Genomic DNA, 18,244 nt, shown 5'->3' with positions numbered 1-18,244 from the left:
GATTTATTACCTACGTTCTTTTCCTTTGCACCAAAAATTTTGACGCAAGTGCGTCTTTTTCCCCATAAATATAAGCCAACTTTAACTGCACGTAGCAATCCTTTCTATTTCTGAAGGAAAGTTCTACTAAGGAACCACCAGAATGTTTTTACTTTCCTATCTCAATTCCTCATTTGGTTTGCTTTATATTGCTTTTTACTCCTTGGTTATTCCAAAGCACTTTTAAAATAATTTGCATATAGAATATTTGTTTCCAGTTCAGTTATTCATTAGATCCCTTGTATATTGGTTTTGTTATTTTATGATCCAACAATTTAATACATTTACATAGGAAATGTTTGATAACTTATCATTGAACAAGCTCCGTCACATTAAAATAGCTTTGTAATCCACTTAACACTGTAGATCATTCTCCTTTTATTTTTTCAATTTACTGCTTTCCGTTATACTTTTCCCCAGCGCCTGGTAAGATGGTGGCTATCACTGATAGCCAGCCATCTTACCATGTGACCACGGGGGGTTTCATCCCCCCCCCCCCCAGCGATCGCTGCTATCAGCTAGTCAAATCTGACTAGCTGATAGCAGCGTTTCGCTATGAGAATACTTAGCAGTGTGGTGTGTGAGTCCGGATCACGGGGATCGGGACACACACCACTCTAAGTGTCCCTTACCCGTCCCCCAGCGTCACTTACCCGACCATGCGGTGTCATGAGCAGTCCCGGTGCGAGCGGCATCCTCCAGGCGGTCCCGGGGGTGGTGCGTCCCCGCGGTGAGTTTGTAGCAGGGTGGCATCTTCATTGGCAGCAGGGAGATCGCCGTAAAGCGATCTCACTGCTGCCTCTGGGAGTTTCAAAACTGCAACTCCCAGCATGCCCAGACAGCCTTTGGCTTTCTGGGCATGTTGGGAGTTGTAGTTTTGCAACATCTGGAGGGCCACAGTTTGGAGACCACTGTATAATGGTCTCCAATCTGTGCTCTTCCAGATGTTCCAAAATTACAAATCTCAGCATGTCAAATCTGTCGAGGCATGCTGGAGTTGTAGTTCTGTAACATCTGGAAGACCACAGATTGGAGGCCATTATACAGTGGTCTACAAACTGTGGACCTCCAGCTGTTGCAAAACTAGAACTCCCAGCATGCCCAGACTGCCCAAGCATGCTGGGAGTTGTAGTTCGTCAACATCTGACCCTTCAGATATTGCCGAAATACAACTTCCAGCATGTCTGGCCATACTGGGAATTATAGTTTTGCAACAGCTGGAGGCACACTAGTTGGGAAACATTGTTCGTTTCCTAACTCTTTTTCCCAACCCGTGTGCCTCCAGCTGTGCCTCCAAACTATAATATGTTTCCCCCCCCCTCCCCCCAATGTGAATGGACAGGGTACACTCACATGGGCGGAGGTTTACAGGGAGTGCTGCAAGATTGAGATGCAGCAAACTCGCTGTCACCCCCCGCCCGTGTGACTGTACCCTAAAAACACTACACTACACTACACTTAAATAAAATAAGTAAAAAACACTATATATACACATACTGCTACACAGCCCCCCCTCCCCTCTCCAATAAATATGAACAACGTCTGGTATGGCACTGTTTCCAAAATGGAGCCTCCAGCTGTTGCAAAACAACAACTCCCAGTATTGCCGGACAGCCATTGACTGTCCAGGCATGTTGGGAGTTTTGCAACAGCTGGAGGCACCCTGTTTGTGAAACACTGGCATAGAATACCCCTATGTCCACCCCTATGCAAAACCCTAATTTAGGTCTCAAATGCGCATGGCGCTCTCTCACTTTGGAGCCCTGTCGTATTTCAAGGCAACATTTTAGGGACACATATGGGGTATCGCCGTACTCGGGAGAAATTGCCTTACGGATTTTGGGGGGCTTTTTCTCCTTTTACCAATTATGAAAAGGAACAGTTGGAGTCTACACCAGCATGTTAGTGTATAAAAATAAAATTATTTACACTGACATTGCCGCATACTTTACATTTTCACAAGAGGTAAATGGGAAAAAAAAAAACATTTTTTGGGACACAATTTAGCCAGAGTACGGAGATACCACATATGTGGGCGCAAAGTGCTCTGCGGGCTCACAACAAGGCCCATAAGGTAGAGTGCACCATGTACATTTGAGGTGATTTGCACAGGGGGGTCACAGATGTTAAATGAAGAATAAGGACATTGGTATAATTGATGTGTTATAATTGGGTGCAAAAAGTGGTATTATTGTGAGATTAAAACTCTACATAATGAAGAAAAAAATTCTAAAACTAATAACGAGGACACACTTACTGTTTAGGTGCAGATACGCTGCAGACAAAGCTCCTACTAAATAGAGCTGCGGTGTAAATTTATGCTCTGAGGAGAATTCTAAATTTAAACGCAATTCAAGAAAGTAGCTGCACAAGAATGATAAATTTAACGCAGCTGCGCCAAATTTACACAACAGGCAGAGGGGTAAAAAACTTCTATTATACACTGGAAATGATACATGTCCCCCTCTGTCACTAAATATCTAGTATACATAGCCATCAATGTTCTGAGCTCTCTGCGCATGGCAAACAGTGATTCCAGGCTGAGGAGACAAGAGAAGGAAGGGAGAAGAGCCGGAGAGCTGACACTCAGTGATCACATGACCTTCTAACAGACTGCCAATCCTAGGTTTTGTTGTAAACAAGTTCCCGCGCATAAGCATGTGAAAGACACTAAAGGCCCAGACCCAGGTTACAACCAAAGATACAAATCCCATTGAACACCTGTGGAGAGCTTAAAATTGCTATTGGGAAAAGGCGCCCTTCCGATAAGAGAGACCTGGAGCAGTTTGAAAAGGAAGAGTGGTCCAACATTCTAGCTGAGAGAGGTCTGCGCTCCTTCAGATGTTCCACTTTTTTCGTGATCGGATCATCCGCTTCACCTCTCTAACCATCAATGTTGTTATTCTCAAAAAATGCATCCAGACCCCTTTTGAACTCGTTTACAGAGTTCACCATGACCACCTCCTCCGGGAGAGAATTCCACAGTCTCGCTGCTCTTACAGTAAAGAACCTCGTCTGTGCTGGTGTAGAAACCTTCTTTCCTCTAAACGTAGAGGATGCCCCCTTGTTATAGATACAGTCCTGGGTATAAATAGATCATGGGAGAGATCTCTGTACGGCCTCCTGATATATTTATACATAGTTATTCGGTCTCCCATAAGCCTTCTCTTTTCTAAACTAAATAACCCCAATACTGATAATCTTTCTGGGTACTGTAGTCCTCCCATTCCCTGTATTACCCTGGTTGCCCGTCTTTGAACCCTCTCCAGCTCCACTATATCTTTCTTGTACACTGGTGCCCAGTACTGTACACAGTATTCCATGTGTGGTCTGACTAGTGATTTGTACAGCAGTAGAATTATTTCCTTGTCGTGGGCATCTATGCCCCTATTGATGCATCCCATGATTTTATTTGCCTTGGCAGCAGCTGCCCGACACTGGTCACTACAGCTAAATTTACTATTAACTACGACCCCTAAGTCCTTTTCTACATCAGTTGTCCCAAGTGTTTTCCCATTTAATATATAACCCCGTCCTGGATTTTTCTTCCCCATGTGCATTACCTTACATTTATCAGTGTTGAACTTCATCTGCCACTTCTCAGCCCAAACCTCCAACATATCCAGATCCATTTGTAACAGTGCACTGTCCTCTATAGTGTTTACCGCTTTACAGAGTTTAGTGTCATCTGCAAAGATTGCTACTTTACTATTCAACCCCTCTGCAAGGTCATTAATTAATATATTAAATAGGACAGGACCCAAGACTGACCCCTGTGGTACCCCACTAGTAACAGTCACCCAATCAGAATAAGTACCATTAATAACCACCCTCTGTTTCCTATCACTGAGCCAGTTACTTACCCACTTACACATATTCTCCCCCAGCCCGATCGTTCTCATTTTATGCACCAATATTTTATGTGGCACCGTATCAAAATTGAACGCCGCGTCTAAAGTGAAACTGAAAGCATGCCGGTTAGCTCAGTGGGCTGTTCGGGATAGCCGCGGCGAAATCGGGACATCCCGAACAGCTTACAGGACAGCGGGAGGGCCCCTACCTGCCTCCTCGCTGTCCGATCGCCGAATGACTGCTCAGTGCCTGAGATCCAGGCATGAGCAGTCAAGCGGCAGAATCATCGATCACTGGTTTCTTATGAGCTCCCTATGGGAGCTATAACATTGCAAAAAAAAAGTGAATAAATATCATTTAACCCCTTCCCTATTAAAAGTTTGAATCACCCCCCTTTTCCCATAAAAAAAAAAACAGTGTAAATAAACATATATGGTATCCCCGCGTGCGGAAATGTCCGAATTATAAAAATATATCGTTAATTAAACCGCACGGTCAATGGCGTACGCGCAAAAAAATTCCAAATTCCAAAATAGTGCATTTTTGGTCACTTTTTATATCATGAAAAAATGAATAAAAAGCGATCAATAAGTCCTATCAATGCAAAAATGGTACAGTTAAAAACTTCAGATTACGGCGCAAAAAATGAGCCCTCATACCGCCCCATACACGGAAAAATAACAAAGTTATAGATGTCAGAAATGACAATTTCAAAGGTATTAATTTTCCTGCATGAAGTTGTGATTTTTTTCCAGAAGTACGACAAAATCAAACCTATATAAGTAGGGTATAATTTTAACCGTATGGACCTACAGAATAAATATCAGGTGTCATTTTTACCAAAAAATTTACTACGTAGAAACGGAAGCCCCCAAAATTTACATAACAGCGTTTTTTTTTCAATTTTGTCTCACAATGATTTGTTTTCCGTTTCACCGTAGATTTTTGGGCACAATGACTGACGTCATTACAAAGTAGAATTGGTGGCGCAAAAAATTATCCATAATATGGATTTTGAGGTGCAAATTTGAAAGAGTTATGATTTTTTAAAGGCAAGGAGCGAAAAACGAAAATGCAAAAACGGAAAAAAACCCGGTCCTTAAGGGGTTAAATAGTGAACTCCTATGTCCATGCCCCTAAATGAGTTCACATATAAAAACAACAAAACACACATGCATTGTAAGAGAAATGTAATCTAGAAACAGCATGGTCATTTTACATGACCAGGGAATTAACAACATAAGAGCGGGAGGGGAAAATGAAAGGAAGGAAGGGGGTTGAGGGTAAGAAGAGTGTTCTCGCATCCACCAGCACTCCAGGGGTGGACACTAAGACATGATTACATAGGAGGGTGGCCTCTGACTTCTTACTCAAGATACCAGGTAGTGTGCTGAAAGTGTCCATTAAAGGGGTACTCCGTTGGAATTTTTTTTTTTTAAATCAACTGGTGCCAGAAAGTTAAACAGATTTGTAAATTACTTCTATTAAAAAAATCTTAATACTTCCAGTACTTATTAACTGCTTAATACTACAGAGGAAATTATTTTCTTTTTGGAACATAGAGCTCTCTGCTGAAATCACGAGCACAGAGTAGGAGAAAATCCCCATAGCAAACATATGCTGTTCCTAAAATGGACAGAGATGTCAGCAGAGAGCTCTGTGTGCCAAACAGTCTCCACTCTGTGTTAAAGGGAATGAAGTTGGTCAAAGAAGTACTCACAACGTCACGGACTTGCCACCAAAAAGACTGAGTACAAGACCACAGACATTGGAAAATGTCTGCCTGGGGGATACCAGAGCAGAGACAACGGTCCATTGGGTAGATGCCCATTTTACAGCCTATAAGTGAGGATATGTACATTCAGTGAGAGGTCCAGAGAGTCTTTTCCATAAATCTAGTTAAAGGAAAGAACTTTAATGAGTAATCTAGATTGTTAAGCAAATATTGAGAGTCAGGCAGAGAGGCCCTTCATTGTAGAGTTATCATTTAAGAGAGAATGTAAATATTTGTAGAAGAGCAATATTTTTTCCTTACTGGCCGTGGGGCATGCCTTAAGGAAATAAGACTGGGTCCCAGTCAGCAGGAGAGAGGGTGTGGCTGTAAGTAGTTACAAAATACCTCATAGAACCTAAGGACAGAGGTGGTACCGTTTTTTGGAAGAAAAGTAGCTCTGTGTTTATATCCCTGGATAACCCCAGACAGACATGCAGAGGGGATTGTCCTTGACAGTGTTGAGAGCATAGCATAGAGTGTAGGCACTAGTATTTAATCCAGGTCAATATCAGTGTGGATAGAGGTGTTATTAAGCCAGCCTATAGATTGTGCCACTTGATTAAGGAGACAAATATTAGAGAAGTTACAGCAACTGCAGAGTTTTTTTTTTTTTTTTACTATGGCATACGATTGCACGATATAGGGATTTGATCCGTTGTCCATCCATGGGACGAATAAAGGCTTTCCGCGTTTAAGATAAGAAGCATGGACGGGGGCCTCGACTTTTCCAGTGTGGAGATCGTGGCTGTCACAGCTTTCAGTATATTTTTTGACAGAGTGACGACATAAACCCCAGCTGGGCATCCGAGAGTACAGTGGATAAGATAATTCAAAGGTGTAACTCCAAAATTGTGGAAAGCAATTTATAAACATGATTAAGAAAGGTTATCGCCCAGTAAGATTGAATGAGGTCTTTTAGATTTGGGTAAAAGAATAGTGTGGGCCTCTGCAAAGGTTGGGATGGTAATTATGTATTTATACGCTAGATTGGAAAGTAAGATAGAGAGTCAGTTCTGGGGAGAGTAGTTGTGTAATACTTACTGGTCAGACCACCCAGCCCAAGAAACTTTCGGCAGAGAAGATGCAATAGCATGCCTCACACCCTCCTCAGTGATGTCTTGTTTAAAAACAGTTTTTGATCCCTCATCAAACTGAGAAGGGAAACGGAGTCCAAAAAAGAATAAATAGCCGAAGGGTCCATGGGCACTATAGAGGTTCTCATAATATTTAGTGAGACTGTTTAGAAGAGTGTAGGGTTTACTGAACAGGAAAAAAAAAAAGTGGTCATCTGGATTTATGTAATGTTCTGGAATATGGCAGGCTGTTGCTAAATAGAATAGCAACCCCATGTCGCTTGAAGGTGTACGAGCAGGGCTCAAGCCCTGCAGGAATGCATGGGAATGGAGTTCCTGCACTTTTTCCACAGCAGTAGCACTGTTTCAGTTAGCAGGATTTCACACACTTTTTTCCCAGGACTTGACCACTGTGAACAAGGCTTCCAGGTATTGACCCAGTCAGGTGGATTTCTATTTGGGTTGGTCAGCAAGCTCCCAGTGCTTTTCCTGGGGAAATACCAGGTCCAGCTGAAGCTGCTTAAGTAGGTAAGCATTTTAGTTCTTTAATCAAAGTGTTTAGACCTGCCACATTCCCTGAGATAAGTGTCAGTGTAGGGGGGTGTTGTGATACGTGTAAGTGCCCTGTGGTGTAGAGGTACTCATCCTTTCTCTGGAGAAAGTTGCAGGGGAGAGCAGATGAGGTCAGCAGGTGGCAATCCCACTTTTTCCCAGCGAGCAAAGAAGATCACTGGCATTGTACAGTGGTGTAGTATAGAGGATCCAAGGACAGGAGGAAGAAAGCTAGCTAAAAGAACAAAGAAAAAAAAATGTGAGCAAATAATGGCCGTGAGTTACAATCTCAACAGAAAATAAGGGCGTTGCGAACAATGCCCAGCAGCAAAACAAAGATAACAGATATAAATGCAACATGTAAATGAAGTCAGAACATAATTATGCCTGGGGAGGAACAAAAGGACACTAAAGCCATCTGCACAAGGAGGACAGTGCATAGCGAGTGGTTCAAGATAGGGGGACATGGAATTGGCAACCGGCTTCCTCAGGATCATCAAAAAAAGTGTCCTGCTGTCCATGGTCTAATATTTGATTAGAAACTTGCAGACTGGATTGAAGGCATGACATTTTGCAGTGATTGAGGCAGAATAGTCTTGGAAGTTCAGGATTCTGTGGCCTTATTCTTCCAATGAAGAATGTCCCTTGTAAGAAGATTTTCTTTGTTCTGGAAGTAGAAAAGTCTTACTATGACTTAGCGCACCCTGGAAGGATGGTCTCTCCTCTAATGCAACACATTCAGTGGCCATGGAAGGTAGATCGAGTGGTAGACCCAAAGCTGAGGGTATTTCAGTTAAAGGGGAACTCTGGTGGAAATAAGTAGAAAACAAATGTTTTCAAATCAACTGGTGCCAGAAAGTTTAAAGGGAACCTCTCATCAAAAAAACTTTTGATATATTATAGATTCTTGTTTGCAGAATAACTTTCCAATTGCATGTTATTAAAAAATATGCTTCTTTCTATTTAATTTGCCACTTTGAAAAAATGACCACTAGGGGTCTCCCTACCAGTCTTAGCAGCAAGCATTTCAGACTCATGCTGGAGTCCTAAACACTCAGAGCTGCCAGCCTGCTTTGTTCACAGCCAAGCAGGCTGTGAACAAAGCAGGCTGGCAGCTCTGAGTGTCCTCCTTTGTGAACAAAGCAGGCTGGCAGCTTTGAGTGTTTAGGACTCCGGCATGAGTCTGACCTAGTGGTCATTTGTTCAAAGTGGAAAATTAAATAGAAAGAAGCATATTTTTACTAACATGCAATTGGAAATTTATTCTGTATACATTAAACTATAATATATATAAAAAAATGTTGATGAGAGGTACCCTTTAAACAGATTTGTAAATTACTTCAGTTAAAAAATCTTAATCCTTCCAATAGCTGCTATATTAAACAGAGACATTTGTGAAATTATTTTCTGTCTGACAACAGTGCTCTCTGCTAAGGGTTGAAGGTCCTATATAAACATCCTAGAGCTAAGATTAATGTAAACAATATAGTTTGCCAGGAGGAGGTTAGATTACAGTGAGGAACAAGGCAGGGTTGCCCCCTGTCCCCTCTCCTTTTCTCCCTCTTTATCGAACCCTTAGCACAGATTGTGAGAGGATCTGAGCTGTTCGGGGGTTCGGGGACGAGAAAATACTGCTTTATGCTGATGATGTGGTATTATTTGTGAGGGACCCAAATAAAAACTTACCCATAATAATTGAGATGATCAAGGAGTTTGGTAAATACTTGGGTCTTCAGATTAGCTGGATAAAAACAGGGTTATTGATGCTGTCAGGAGAATATCAGAGAATAGTTTAGGAGAAATACATGTGCTCCAAGAAAATGAGGCTCTAGAGTATCTGGGGATTAAAATATCCAGGAAAATAGAAGATTTTGCTCAGCTGAATATGGGTCCATTAAAACAGAAGATAAAAGCTAAGTTTCAAATATGGAAAAAATTGCGTATGAATATGGTGGATAGGACTCTTCTGATAAAAATTTTTCCTATGGTTTTACATGTAATAAGAGCAGCGTCAGTATGGCTAGGTGAACAACACTTAAAAAAATACAGAGTGAGATAGAAGGGTTTTTATGGGAAGGGAAACAGACACGTATGAGTCACGCATTCCTGAGCCCCCCAATGATAAGCGGAGGCTTTGGAATACCAAATTTGCAATTGTATTATGTTGCGGCACAGATTGAATATATGGTTAAAAAAGACGAGGTATTAAAAACCTTCTTCTCTAAGATGGGTAGCAGTGGAGGTTCTACATTAGAATTAATTGAGGGTGGTAGGTGTATACACAAGGAATGTGGGGGAACCCCTATTTGTGTGATGTTTAATTAAGTTTGGGGATTTACAAGATGTTTATTGGGGGTGAAGGGGATTATTTGGGCTAAGGGCCTCAATCTCAAAGGTGCTGGGTAAGGTATATAAGGGTCTGGTGAGAGCTTCCCTGGAAAAATCAGGCCTAAAAAGTAGAGAAAAATGGTCTCTAGAGGTAGGTCAGGTAGGAAGACAAGAGTGGGAGGAGGTTTTTACCAATATTGCATGTTCCTCTTTAAATATGAACCACAGAATATCGCTGATAAAATTGGCCCATAGAATACCGTACACACCATTACTCCTACATAGGATAGGGAAGAGAGAGGATTCAAAATGTCCTAAATGTCGCATGGAGGGGGTGGATCTGGCGATATGGTGTGGGCCTGCCCTGTAGTAAACAAGTAGTGGGTAGAGGTATATAGGAGAATAGAAGGGAGGCTGGGGATAAGGTTAAAGTTTGATATTAGAACAGCTATCCTGGGGATTGGATTAAGGGAGCAGGCTAAGTATAGGGTGGTTATAACATTTTTGGAATGGCAAAAATATTAGTTCTTAGGAGATGGTTTGCTCCGGAGGCACCATCTAGTCGCGAATGGCAGAGTGCAATAGAACAGATGAGAAGATATGAGGTTATTTACTACAGAGGGAAAAAGAATGGACCAAAGATAGAAAGTGAGTGGAGAAAATTGGAGGAAACAACCTAGCTGGTAGTGGGCAAGGGGGGGGGGGGGGGGTAGAGGTTAATGGGAGGGGGCTAGGGGTATGCTTGTTCTTTTTGAATTATGTATGTAATATTATAAATTTATAATAAAGAATATGGGTTTAAAAAAAAAAATAACAAATGTGCTCTCTGCTGACACCTCTGCCCGTGTCAGGAGCTGTCCAGATTAGAAGCATAGAAAACCTCTCCTGCTCTGGACAGTTCCTGACACAGGTGTCAGCAGAGAACAGTAATGGTGAAGGGGCAGAGGAGTTCAGAAAAAGACTGCTTGGTATGGAAGGTAGAATAAGTCCTCCATGGTTTTTGTGGTGTCCTCCATGGTGTTTGTGCACACAGGCTGTGGCTATTGGGTAGTTTTAGCTATGTTAGTAAAACGTGACTGCGCTAGGCGTCCCACACTTCAGCAGCCAAGAGTCCGGCACAAACTATCAGTGTAGAAGGAGAGAAAGCAGCATAAGCCCAATACTGTCAGGAAGTATCAGGGTTGCAAGTATAAGAGAAGTTGTTCCTTTCATGGGCAGAGCCCTTTAAATAAAAAAATCCTATTATTTTAGGTGCCACTCACATGCTTTTGGCTATGTACTGTATCAAATGGAAGCTTTGACTGTACGTGAGCACAAAAATAAACACATTGATATCACACGGAAATCAAAACTGGATTTGCCCAAACCAGATATATATGTTTAAACTGAGTTCCTGTCCTTTTGTTTCATTTCAGTCTGCTCTTGCTTGGGCCCGAGGATCTGCGGCTTGTCTTAATTTTAATTGCTTGATTATTCTGTTACCCGTCTGTCGAAACCTACTGTCCTTTTTACGTGGAACATGTTCAGTAAGTGCAAATACTATCTTTACGTAATATGACCAGTGATTGAGAGTTAAAAACAATTATATAATCCACTCACAATGTGCATTGTGAGTGTAATAGAATGAATAAAATAGGAATATTATACAATTGGAGATTAAGACTGGGGTAGGAGTGTGATCGGAGTGGTTGAATGGACTGTTTATTTTAGTTTTCTATATTTTTCTGTCTACTTTTGTTCCTTTCTTCTTAATCTTATTATAAGTCTTTTTTTCTTACATTATGAATATTGTTTTAAGCTTTCTATTTCATGTTGATGAATGAAAAAATTCAATAAAATGTCATTAAAAAATTGTATACATTTAAATATTTATCTTTGTTTAGACCTTGTTATTGATAATGTCATATATCTTAAGATTTCTTTTGCACTCTGTATATAATTGCATGACATTTATATGTTACATGTATTAGCTGTGGTTTTGGCAACATGTGCCAAGGAATTCCGACCTCATGCACCATACTTCTGTTAGGAGGTACCAGAGGTAAGTTAGGGTATAATCACACGGCAGAATTTCCATGCAGAATCTGGAGGAAAAATGAATCGTGAAAATTCTGCTACATGAAGTTAAAGGGGTATTCCAGGCAAAACCTTTTTTATATATATATATATATATATATATATATATATCAACTGGCTCCGGAAAGTTAAACAGATTTGTAAATTACTTCTATTAAAAAAATCTTAATCCTTCCAATAGTTATTAGCTTCTGAAGTTTTCTGTCTAACTGCTCAATGATGATGTCACGTCCCGGGAGCTGTGCATGATGGGAGAATATCCCCATAGGAACTGCACAGCTCCCGAGACGTGAGTCATCAGAGAGCAGTTAGACAGAAAACAGCAACTCAACTTCAGAAGCTAATAACTATTGGAAGAGTTAACATTTTTTAATAGAAGTAATTTACAAATCTGTTTAACTTTCCGGAGCCAGTTGATATATAAAAAAAGTTTTGGCCTGGAATACCCCTTTAACATTGTGGTGAATGAATTTTCCGCTGCCCCATTCACATGGCACATTTTCCGCTGTAGAATTTCAACAGCAGAAATTCTGTTTTGCAGATTCGGCAACACTATTGAACCGGTCTTTAAATTTTTCTGAATTCTGCAGCAAAGTCCAATTGAAGTCAATTCTGTCCAGAATCTGTTTGTTGAGTGCTAGAAATTCTGCATAATGTCAGCACAAATTCCATGCACATTTAGCAAAGAATCTGCAAAACTGCAAAACATCTGCGGCCATCTTTGCAGAAAGGAGTAGAAAGTGCGGAAGCTCAGAAAACATAGCCGTAGGCAGAAGCTCATTTGTGCATGAGTGATCATGTGAGCATATGTTTGTGATTCCCAATGTTTACATAGAAGTATAAAAATAGAAATGTTATGTAAACATTGGGAATCACAAACTGTCATATGCTCACTTTCTATTTTTATTCTTATAATTTCAAATGAGTCAGTTTATTCTTCAGTTTTTTTTTGTATTTATGGGAGTTCACATTTAGGCCTATGTTATTTATAGGTATTCATGTGATTATTACTATATTTTAAACTTCTACTTTTTCAACCCCTATTTTCTATATGTTTGTGTTTCTCTACGTTTTGTGATAAAGTCCAATACAAAGCTGGATTCAGACATTGGATAGTTGTCAGCTGATTATCTTTCCTTGCTGCGAACATGCTATTTAAGCCATCCAAATGGATTTGGTAATATAATCCCTTTAAATAATTATTACAAGCTGTCAACAAAAATCCCATGTCCAGCTCAAAGTGAATGTCTTCTCATGTTTAGGTCCAGAATTCTCTGCTGGTTAAGCACATAATATGCTGCCCATGACATGCTTCACAAAAGTGTAAATGCAGTATGTTCTCTTCTAGTGTTGTCGACGCTCAGTGAGGAAATTGCTTGATAATAATCTGGCCTTTCATAAGATTCTGGGTTATACAATTGCCTTAATGACAGGTAATATTTTAGTATTTTGATCTTTCTTTACTTTTTATTATATGTTGCACTACAAAATGTTCCATTTATTTCAAGCCTGTTGTCTAGGAATGCCCTTAAATGTTGATGGCTTGTCATCAAAATAGTCTACCAATATGAGATGATTGGGGTTCTGACTTCCATAATTCCCGCTGATTAGCTGATATAATGGCACTGGCACTATAGAGAACATTGCCGACTCCTTATTGTTTACCAGACACACTCCATACATTTTGTACCAGCTGTATTTGTAGTTAGACTCTCTACAGGTCAGTCATATTCAATGTTGTCACTTGCTGTTTTGGTATATATAAAAGGGATTTTCCAGGAATAGAAAAATCATAGCTGCTTTCTTCCAAAAACAGCACCACATTTGTCCTGCCATGGTATTGCAGCTTAGGTCCAGTAAAGTAAATGGAAATGAGTTGTAATACACATAGCCTAAGGACAGGTGTGGTGCTGTTTTTGGAAGAAACCAGCTATGTTTTTTTAAAACCCTGGAATACTCCTTTAAGTATTGGTCGTTAGCTTTTTCTTTTCTAACCAATAGGATTTAACAATAGTAATTGGAAACCATTTTATCTTTGTTATGGGGCCTCCTCACCTCCTATGTAGTTCCTTGGTATATTCCTAGGATATTTATTTCTGCTCTTTAGGGTTCTTAAAATAATTACAAGAAATAAGTGATGCAATGGTGGCTATACTGGTTTCCTTTAGCTTTTCCAGAAACATGTTTACTATGTTTACTTAAAATACTAGACTTAAATTTTATTATTTACAAAAATTTCATTTTTATCTTTCAGCTGTCCACACAATTGCACACTTATTTAATGTTGAAAGATTTTATGATGGTGCACAGTCCTCAAATAAAACTCTTGAAGGAATGTTATCAAGCATTGGTAGCGAGAAAGAAGATTGGGTAAACCCAATAAGATCCAAGAATGAGGTAAAACATTATACAATTATTATAGTATACTTAAAGTAACATAGTTCATAAGGTTGAAAAAAGACCAGAGTCCATTGAGTTCAACCTATAACCCTATTGTGTCCCTAGTTAGTTGATCCAGAAGAAGGCAAAAAATCCTTATACAAATGGTAAAAATCCCTTCCCGACTCCAAATATGGCAGTCAGAATAAATCAATCGATCAATGTTCTGTCCCTATTAATCTTGTATCCATAACCTGTAATGATTTTATTTACCTTGGTAGCAGATGCCTGCCACTGATCACTACAGTTAAATTTACTATTAACTAAAACTCCTAAGTCCTTTTCCATGTTAGTCGTTTCTAGTGGTTTCGATTTTAACCTCTTAAGGACCACAGGTTTTTTCCTTTTTGCACTTTTTTCTTTCCTCCTCACCTTCTAAAAATCATAACCCTTTCAATTTACCACCTACAGATCCATACGAGGGCTTGCTTTTTGCAACACCAATTTTACTTTGTAATGATATCAATCATTTTTACCACACAATCTACGGCAAAACAGAAAAAAAATGTTTGTGGGGTCAAAATAAAAAAAATTAAAAAAATTAAAAAAAATGCATTTTGTGACACCTTATATTTATTCTGTAGGTCCATATGATTAAAATGATACCCAACTTATATAGGTTTGATTTTTTTTTACTTCTGTTGAAAAATTATAAGGTTATGCACAAAAATTTGTATGTTTAACATTTCCTCTTCTGACCCCTATAACTTTTTTATTTTGCCGTATACGTGAATGTGAGAGGGCTCAGCTATTGCGCCATGATCTGAAGTTTTCATTGGTAACATTTTTGTTTTGATAGGACTTTTTGTTGGTTTTTATAAAATTTTATAGGGTACCAGTGACCAAAAAAAATGCAATTTTGGCCTTTGGTATTTTTTCACGTGTACACCATTGACCTTGCGGTTTCGTTAACCTTATATTTTTATAGTTAAAAAATTTACACACGCGGTGATACCACATATGTTCACTTTTATTATGTTTATATATTTTTTTTTATATGGCATTTGGGAAAAGGGGGTGATTAAAACTTTTAATAAGGAAGGGGTTAATATGTGTGTTTTAAACTTTTTTGTTTTTTATACTTTTAGTCCCCTTAGGGGACTTTTAGGAGTAATCATTTGATTCCTCATACAGATCAATGTGGTTCAATAGAACCACATTTATCTGTGTGCTCTGCGCTTGATTGATAAAGCAGGTCCTGCCAGGCTTTATCATTCACAGCGCAGAAGCTGACACAGGAGGGGAGGTAATCCCCAACCCCACTACACCACCAGGGAGCAGTTAAAGGTACCTTTAGACGCCACTGTCAAAGCTGATCTAAAGAGCTAATAGCCAGCTGCGGCGATCGACACATGTCTGCTATTAATGTCAAGGATGGCCTGAGGTGAGGCATTAAAACGTGAGTGACTGCTGCTGTATACTGCTGATTGCAGGCACAAGGAATACACACCATACAGAATGTTGGTATCATATCTCCTTCTCAGCATACTCGCTAAGCAGCTGCCCCAAAGGAGTTCTGTTTAATTACACGGAAGTACATTGTTTTTACATTTGACAAAAAAGGGAGGTTTAGTTATGATGTCAAAATCATCATGTTACATTTTGATTGGTTATTTGAGCTTTATCTCTGTATATATTAGCATATTTAGCATCCATTCCTTTCTTGGCCAAAGTTCATTTATGCGGCTCTTTTCACTCTGAGACTGGAAAAAAAAAATGGATCTTTTTCCTTCCATACAATCTGTATATGCTTCAAATGTTTTGTCTTCTAGGTTTCATCTTGGGCCTTCTGGCGTCATTCCAAAGTCTCTTAGTCACGAGCAGTTTGCAAGCTGATATATGGGTTAATGGTAGTTTAACAAATATCTTTCTCCAGCATCAGCAATGGCATATTGGCATATTAGTATTAATATATTTATCAGCCATCAGAAACATAAGTGTCAGCCCTAACATTAACGCTGACCCCCAGCAACAGGAATCAGCTGGGGGCCAGCCGGCCCGCGCTATACCTGCTTAACGGCACATGGACGTGTATACACGTCCATGGTCGTTAAGGGGTTAATGCATAATCCTGCCACCTCTTAGCCTAAGTCTCCAATCTTTCCAGATCCATTTGTAACAGTGCACTGTCCTCTATTTTAACCACTTTTCAGAAATTAGTATAATCTGAAAGATTAATAATTAATAAATATATTAACCCCTTCTAAAAATCATAATGCTTTCAATTTTGCACCTACAGCCACATATGAGGGCTTATTTTTTTGTGTCACCAATTGTACTTTGTAATGACTTCATGTAATGTATTTTATAAAAAATCTGTGGCAAAACAAAAAAACTTAGTGGGGTGAAATAAAAAAAAAAAGAACAAAACGTCATTTTCTAACTTTTGGGGGCTTCCGTTTCTACACGGTGCACTTTCATGTAAAAGTGACACCTAGGCCCTGATTTACTATTGTAAACCCGACATTTTTTTTCAGGTTGTGCACCAGATTCTGTCTCATTATGCCAGAATTCTGTCTAATTGTGTCAGAAATGAAAAAGAAAAAAAAAACCCGACCAACTTTCCATTTAACTGAGAAAACCCGAAAAGGGGCATGAATGCCAGAATTCTGTCTCATTGTGTCAGAAATGAAAAAGAAAAAAAAAAAATGACCAACTTTCCATTTAACTGAGAAAACCCGAAAAGGGGCATGACCATTGGGAAAGGGGGAGTGGTCACAGAAATAGAGCGTGTCCTCGACATTTTCACAAAAGCCCAAAATATTTACTAAGGTTTCCACAGAAAATGTGGTGGATTTCAGGAAAACCCTACAGATCAGAGCATGTGTAAAAATAAAAATAAAAAGCAAAATATAGGGAAACCTTAGTAAATACCTTGGAAAAATGTTGTAGGGGATTAAACTGGACCTGGTGATTTGTCTATTTTGATTTTTTTAGGTGACAGTGTACTTATTTCTGGGTAAAAAAATAAATAAATAGCCAGCACAACTACCTAATACACAGATGCATGCTAGTGTGGTCTCTAAACTAAAAAAAAAAGCTTGATTACCTGTCTTGGTACTGTGTATTCCTCCCATACCATAAATTATCTTTGGCGTCCTCCTCTGCACTTGCTCCAGTTTGGCCATGTCCATCTTACAGTGCATAGTGAAGTATTCGGCCCCCTTTAACTTTTCGACCTTTTGCCACATTTCAGGCTTCAAACATAAAGATATAAAACTAATTTTTTGTGAAGAATCAACAACAAGTGGGACACAATCATGAAGTAGAACGAAATTTATTGGATATTTCAAACTTTTTTAACAACTAAAAAACTGAAAAATTGGGCTTGCAAAATTATTCAGCCCCCTTTAGTTCATACTTTGTAGTGCCACCTTTTGCTGCGATTACAGCTGTAGGTCACTTGGGGTATGTTTCTCTCAGTTTTGCACATCGAGAGACTGAAATTTTTGCCCATTCCTCCTTGCAAAACAGCTCGAGCTCAGTGAGGTTGGATGGAGAGCGTTTGTGAACAGCAGTTTTCAGTTCTTTCCACAGATTCTCAATTGGATTCAGGTCTGGACTTTGACTTGGCCATTCTAACACCTGGATATGTTTATTTGTGAACCATTCCATTGTAGATTTTGCTTTATGTTTTGGATCATTGTCTTGTTGGAAGAAAAATCTCTGTCCCAGTCTCAGGTCTTTTGCAGACTCCATCAGGTTTTCTTCCAGAATGGTCCTGTATTTGGCTCCATCCACCTTCCCATCAATTTTAACCATCTTCCCTGTCCCTGCTGAAGAAAAGTAGGCCCAAACCATGATGCTGCCACCACCATGTTTGACAGTGGGGATGGTGTGTTCAGGGTGATGAGCGGTGTTGCTTTTACGCCAAACATAACGTTTTGCATTGTTGCCAAAAAGTTCAATTTTGTTTTCATCTGACCAGAGCACCTTCTTCCACATGTTTGGTGTGTCTCCCAGGTGGCTTGTGGCAAACTTTAAACAACACTTTTTATGGATATCTTTAAGAAATGTCTTTCTTCTTGCCACTCTTCCATAAAGGCCAGATTTATGCAGTATACAACTGATTGTTGTCCTATGGACAGAGTCTCCCACCTCAGCTGTAGAT

At 39.6% G+C, this 18,244-nt stretch overlaps 1 protein-coding gene across 7 annotated transcripts in view; it reads left to right on the top strand.

Moving 5' to 3' along the window:
* The window catches only part of NOX1 (NADPH oxidase 1), a 182,202-nt gene that overhangs the window by 98,541 nt on the left and 65,417 nt on the right, over positions 1 to 18,244 (top strand). For all 7 annotated transcript variants that reach the window (XM_056541281.1, XM_056541279.1, XM_056541285.1 and 4 more), the window contains 3 exons: positions 11,034 to 11,144; positions 13,043 to 13,127; positions 13,949 to 14,091. In XM_056541281.1, coding sequence (XP_056397256.1) covers positions 11,034 to 11,144; positions 13,043 to 13,127; positions 13,949 to 14,091 — 339 coding nt within the window. The remainder of the gene's footprint in view (positions 1 to 11,033; positions 11,145 to 13,042; positions 13,128 to 13,948; positions 14,092 to 18,244) is intronic.

Source organism: Hyla sarda, chromosome 9, assembly GCF_029499605.1.
Source record: "Hyla sarda isolate aHylSar1 chromosome 9, aHylSar1.hap1, whole genome shotgun sequence".
NCBI classification, from domain to species: Eukaryota; Metazoa; Chordata; class Amphibia; order Anura; family Hylidae; genus Hyla; species Hyla sarda.
The sequence above is the reverse complement of the archived record's forward strand: the minus strand, read 5'-3'. Positions and strand labels throughout refer to the sequence as shown.